General features: G+C 49.6%; 1 protein-coding gene across 1 annotated transcript in view; it reads left to right on the top strand.

Annotated features, from left to right (window-relative positions):
• ADAMTS7 (ADAM metallopeptidase with thrombospondin type 1 motif 7) overlaps positions 1-2,838 on the top strand; it is a 154,774-nt gene extending 151,936 nt beyond the window's left edge. The window contains exon 24 of the mRNA XM_051982405.1: positions 2,142-2,838. Coding sequence (XP_051838365.1) covers positions 2,142-2,305 — 164 coding nt within the window. The 3' untranslated portion in view covers positions 2,306-2,838. The remainder of the gene's footprint in view (positions 1-2,141) is intronic.
• Positions 2,839-5,618: the final 2,780 nt, after the last annotated feature.

Genomic DNA, 5,618 nt, shown 5'->3' on the forward strand with positions numbered 1-5,618 from the left:
TATCTGCGTCAGAGTCATTGTAAAGAAAAAGCTCTCACAAACACGGTTGCATCAAGCTTCTCATGTCCGCAGCCCCCCTCGTTTTCTCCTTCTCCCCCACTTTCTCCTGAGAATCTTATGTGGTGACTTGCAGCCCCCACCCTGCCCAGAGCAGGGCAGCCTTGTAGCTACAAGTGGTCAGGGGCCCCAGATTCTAATCCTGCCCTCTTTTTAACAAACCCTTCTCTTCTCCATTCTCTCATTTCTTCCTCATGTTCTCCAAATCAGCCCTGACGCTCCTGTTGGATCAGGAACAAGGAAGGGTGGGGTAGGGAAGATCAAGGGAGGATGCCAGTCCCAGGAAGCGGGGCTTCCTGGGAAATCTCCCTTCCCCATTACTCACCGTGGCCCAGGTGCAGAGAATCTCCCATCTTCCTCTCAACCGGCCTCAAGACCGCTCCAGGATGTGGGAAACAGGCCCAGAAATGGTGGGCAACTGAGCTGATTCATGGCACGTAGACGGGCATGTGCTCCCCGACTTAGCCCAGCACTCCTTCCTCTAGACAGGTCGGTCTTGAGTTCAAACTGGGAAAGGCCGGCAGATGGGCGGACCCAGGCCAGCCCCCAGACCCTCACTGATCCACAGCAAATGATCAATAAACAATCATTTCGCGAGCATCTGCTCACTAGTGGGCGCTCTGCTGGTCGTTCAAAGAATTAAACGGAATGAACAATGGACCAAGGGCCTTCTAACCTGTTGTGGATCCAACATATGAATTAAGAATTCTGTGTGTGTGTCTGTGATTATATATGAGTGTGTGTGTGTGTGTGTGTGTGTGTGTGTGTCTGTGATTGTATATGAGTGTGAGAGTGAAAGCGTGGGTGAGTGTGTCTGATTGTATGTGAGTGTGTGTGTGTGAGAGAGAGAGAGTGTGTGGGTGAGTGTGATCGTATATGAGTGTGTGTGAGAGTGTAAGTGTGGATGAGTGTGTGTCTGATTGTATATGTGTGTGTGGGGGTGAGAGTGTAAGTGTGGGTGAGTGTGTGTCTGTGATTGTATATGAGTGTGTGTGAGTGAGAGTGTAAGTGTGGGTGAGTGTGTGTCTGTGATTGTATATGAGTGTGTGTGGGTGAGTGTGTGTGTGTGTGTGAGAGAGTGTAAGTGTGGGTGAGTGTGATCGTATATGAGTGTGTGTGAGAGTGTAAGTGTGGATGAGTGTGTGTCTGTGATTGCATATGTGTGTGTGTGGGTGAGTATGTGTGTGTGTGAGAGAGAGAGTGTAAGTGTGGGTGAGTGTATGTCTGTGATTGTATATGAGTATGTGAGTGTGAGTGTGGGGGGGGTGAGAGTGTAAGTGTGGGTGAGTGTCTGTGATCGTATATGAGTGTGTGTGTAAGTGTGAGTGTGTGTGTAAGTGTGGGTGAGTGTGATCATATGTGAGTGTTTGTCTGTGATTGTATGTGAGTGTGTGGGTGTGGGTGAGAGTGTAAGTGTGGGTGAGTGTGTATCTGTGATTGTATATGAGTGTGTGTGTGTGTGTGTGTGTGTGTGTGTGTGTGTACACAACACTGGCCACAGGGAAGACGGTGGGTCCTTTCACGAGTAGCTGGAGAGACAGGGGGCGGCTGCTGTAGAGCCGGGAGGAGAGTGTCCCACAGCAGCCGGGGGCAGTGTGGGCGGCTGACACAGAGCAGCTGGGAAGGGTAGGAGCATAAGCACTGTGTAACCATATGTAACATTATGTGGTGTATGATAATGTGTATCATTGGGGACACCATGTAGGGATACACTGTTTAATGCCCTGCAACATGATATACAATATGTAACGTCATGTGTAATAGTAACAACAACAATAGTAAGTTAAGTAACATTTAACAGAACAAGCCCCCTTTGGTTCCCCAGCTGACAGAGAGCAGCTCAAGCCTGTGGAGGGAGGGAGGGGTGCGGTCAGACCAGAGATGTGCTCGGGAACTCTCTGTCCCTCGGAAGCTCAGTTCAGAACCTGTCCTGCGCCGAGCATGGGTCCGTCTGTATCCGGCAGGAGGGCGCGAGCGGGGCCCGGGGCCACGCCTGCACCTGCAGGATGCTCTCTGCTCCTTTGGGACCCCGCGCCGGCTCCGTCCCACCCCCGCTCACCCCCGCTCTCCCTGTGCCCCCGCAGGTCTCGTCTGTGACCGGGACCGTCTGACTTTCAGCTTCTGCGAGACCCTTCTCCTCCTGGGCAGGTGCCACTTGCCAAGCGTCAGGGCCCAGTGCTGCAAGACCTGCAGCCGGGACAACCACGGGGCCCGAGACCGGGGCGACGAGCGGGCGTCCCGCCGCTGAGCCCGCCGCCCGCCCCCTCCCTCGGAGGGATTGTTCACGGATCTGAGGGGGCAGCCGCTCCCTCCCTTTGGGCCTTTGCCCACCTCCGGGGACAGCACGGAAGGCCGGCCCTGGCAGGAGGGACTCCGGTGCTCATCACAACCCAGGGAAGACGCTACTGTTGTTACGATTATTGTTATTTTTAATAATATTATGGTAATTATTGTTATTTTAAAAGCACACCCCGTGGGGCAGATTGTTCCACAGTTGAGAAGGATGTGGCCTTACCTCATAACCCACTTCCCTGAGGAGAGCACTCCCTGAGCGTCCCCTCATCTCAAGCCTCCACTCACTCACTCGCCCTCAATGGTGCTAACCAGCAGGCTCTCCTGCTCTGTCACCTGTCCGACGGGGACAGACACCTTGACTTCCTGGGAATGGGGGACGCTTCCCCCGCCTCTCCCCAAAAAGGTTCTTAATGTTTTTTATTCTAATGAAGGTTCAAGGAACCCCAACTTTTTGTATTATAAATAAATATCTATTATCCCAAAGAACAGGTCTCCTCTTTGCTTATTGGGGAGGGAGGATGGCAGGAAGTGGAGCTGGGGAAAGTTGGAAATCGGATGTGACTCTGGGGTCATCTGACTTTAAAATGGACACCCCTGGACTAGGAACCAAGAGGGTGCAAAGTGGTCAAGAGGGCAAGGATGGGTGCAAGGCACAGGAGCCCCTGAGGATCCCTTTCATTGTGGCTAATGGCAGTAAGACTCCTGAGTTCCATTGGCTCTCTTTTCCCATCTGATCCCCAAGTAGCCCCCGAGAGCAATCCAAGAGCCCCCAAGTGCCAGGAATGGGCTTGTCCAAGCTCCTTCTTCAGGACTGGCTCCCACTGTCTGGCTTCCAGAAGAGCTGACTGGGGCTGGGATGCAGAGATTTGCCACCCACTTGCAGCTTTCGTGGCCACTCTCATTCCATCCCTCGGATGTGGGGCTTTCCAAGGGGCTGGATAACGGATTACAATTCTCCATCACTTTGAGATTTACAAGGGATGGGGAGGCAAAAGGGATCCATGATTCACTGGCATAGGAAACTTCCAGATGAGGGAATCTCCTCTGAAACTTAAGGTGTTGGCAAGTTGCTTGTCTGGACCACTGAGAAGCTAAACGATTTGCTGAAGCTCACATAGCCCGAGCAGTGTCTGAGGTGGGTCTCGAACCCAGATTTTGGGTCTTTCCAGGGCCTTTCCACTCCGTCATGTGCCCTCCCAAAGGAGTCACAAAGCTCTGGCTTTCTGTCACAAAGCTCTGGCTTTCTGTCACAACAACCTGGCGAGACAGGAGAGTCAATTCTATTTTACAAATGGGAATAATTAAGCTGTGGTCAAGTGATTTACCCACCATCATCCGGCTGGTTACTGGTCAAAGTCAGGATTCAAATGTACATCTCCTGTAGCCAGGTCCACAGCTTTCCCCCTGCGCCCTTCCATTTCCCCTTCTCTTACACAGAATCCAAACTCTCCTGCTAGACAGGTGGGGCAGGAATTACTATTTTTGTTTAATGAGGAGGACTCTGGAAGCACAGAGCTGTGAAAAGCTCATAAAAGTAAGCACACATCTTGACTGGAGGGTAGGGACTCCCTACTTACTTTGATCGGAGTGGAATGGCCTGGCCAGGTGATGGGAAGTCGGGAGCTGACAGGTGACCCATTGACCAGTGGAGAATATCCACCTATCTCCCGATCCTGAGCGCCCGGTTGGATGCACTTCTTGGAATTCACCCAACTACTGCTCCAGATCTCTGTAGCGGCCTCTTTCTAAGACATCCCCTGATGCGTGGAGCCTTCTGCCGCGGCCCAGGTATAGTTCTGAGAAAAAGGGAGAGCTTTTCAACCACAGTCCAGGAACTTGGTAAAAAATATTTAGATTATGCTATTCCAATATGACTGGTTTCTTTTGTATCTTATCCATCTGAAGCATTTAAAAATATGATTCTGAAAAGGGTCCACAAGTTCCATTTGCTAGCTCACCAAAGAGGTGCAGGATTAAAGGGTCAAAACCTAACTCAAGACTCACTCCCACAAAGCCTTCCCTCCTCTTCCACTGGCAAGGACATTCTGTTTACTGCCTCTCCGATGCATTTATCACATGTAACAGTTACGTGTGTCTTGTCTTCTCTTCTTACCAGCTAGTAACCTCCATAAGGGCAAGATTCGGCTAACAAGCATTTATTATGCACCTTCTGTGTTCCAGGCAGTATGTTGGGTAGAGAAGAATTCAAAGACAAAAGTGAGATCAGTTCCTGTTCCCAAGGAGCTTACAGTCTACTAGAGATGTCCCCTCATCCCCACCAAAAAAGAAGTTTTACTCTGTACAGCTACAAGATTGTATGTGGAGCCCAAGGACATTAGATCATCACGCCTTTTCCACTAACATTAGTAATATCATTCCCTGGAGCAAAGGGAGGAAAGGAGATGGGAGTGGTACATAAGCAGAGGGAGGCCGGATGGCAAGGTGCCCACCTTGGCTAAACCCTGGCGTCTGGGTAGAGCTTGTGCTCTCCCCATAGTTAGCACTTAATAAAGTTTGTTGGATGGATAAATGTTTGGTTACATGGATAGATGGATGAATATACGGATGGTTGAATAGATGGATAGATGGACACATGGATCAAATAATTCACAACATCACAGATTTGTAATTTTGAAAGATTTTTCATTTTTAATTTAAGAGCTCATTTACTGCTGCCAGGTACTGAGCACTATGCCAGACTATTAGGGAAACAGGCATAGGATTCTCTCCCTGCCTTGAAGGCACTGCTACTCTAGAAGGGGAGGGAAGACTGGAAGATTTAGGGAAGATCATGAAGATCTAGGGAAGAGGATGCATTTGCTTGGACTTTCAGGTCCTGTTCAATTCTACACTGTCTATGACTTAAGAAGCCGTTCAGACATTAAGAGCTTTGGGAATTCAGAGAAGGGATACATTCTCGGAGGCTGGACTTTATAGAGAAGCTCTCCCTAAAGGCGGATCTTCAAGAAGAAGAAATGGCATTTATATCCCACTTTCAGGTTGACAAAGCCTTTTTATGATCATAATTTCATGTAAGCCTCATTACATCATCACATTTCTGTGAGATGTGTCCCAATGGTATTGTTATCCCATTTCTCAGATGGGAAAATTTCTCAAGATCCCTGATGATGGAAGATGAAAACTGGACCCGAGTCTCTTAGCCATATCCCACAATGTCTTCCTTTCACAATCATACATAAATGAGTAAGGTCATGTGTCATTTTGTCCAAATAATGATCAGGGGGCAGAGCCAGACACGGGCCGTT

This window comes from Antechinus flavipes, chromosome 2, assembly GCF_016432865.1.
Source record: "Antechinus flavipes isolate AdamAnt ecotype Samford, QLD, Australia chromosome 2, AdamAnt_v2, whole genome shotgun sequence".
Lineage (NCBI taxonomy): Eukaryota > Metazoa > Chordata > Mammalia > Dasyuromorphia > Dasyuridae > Antechinus > Antechinus flavipes.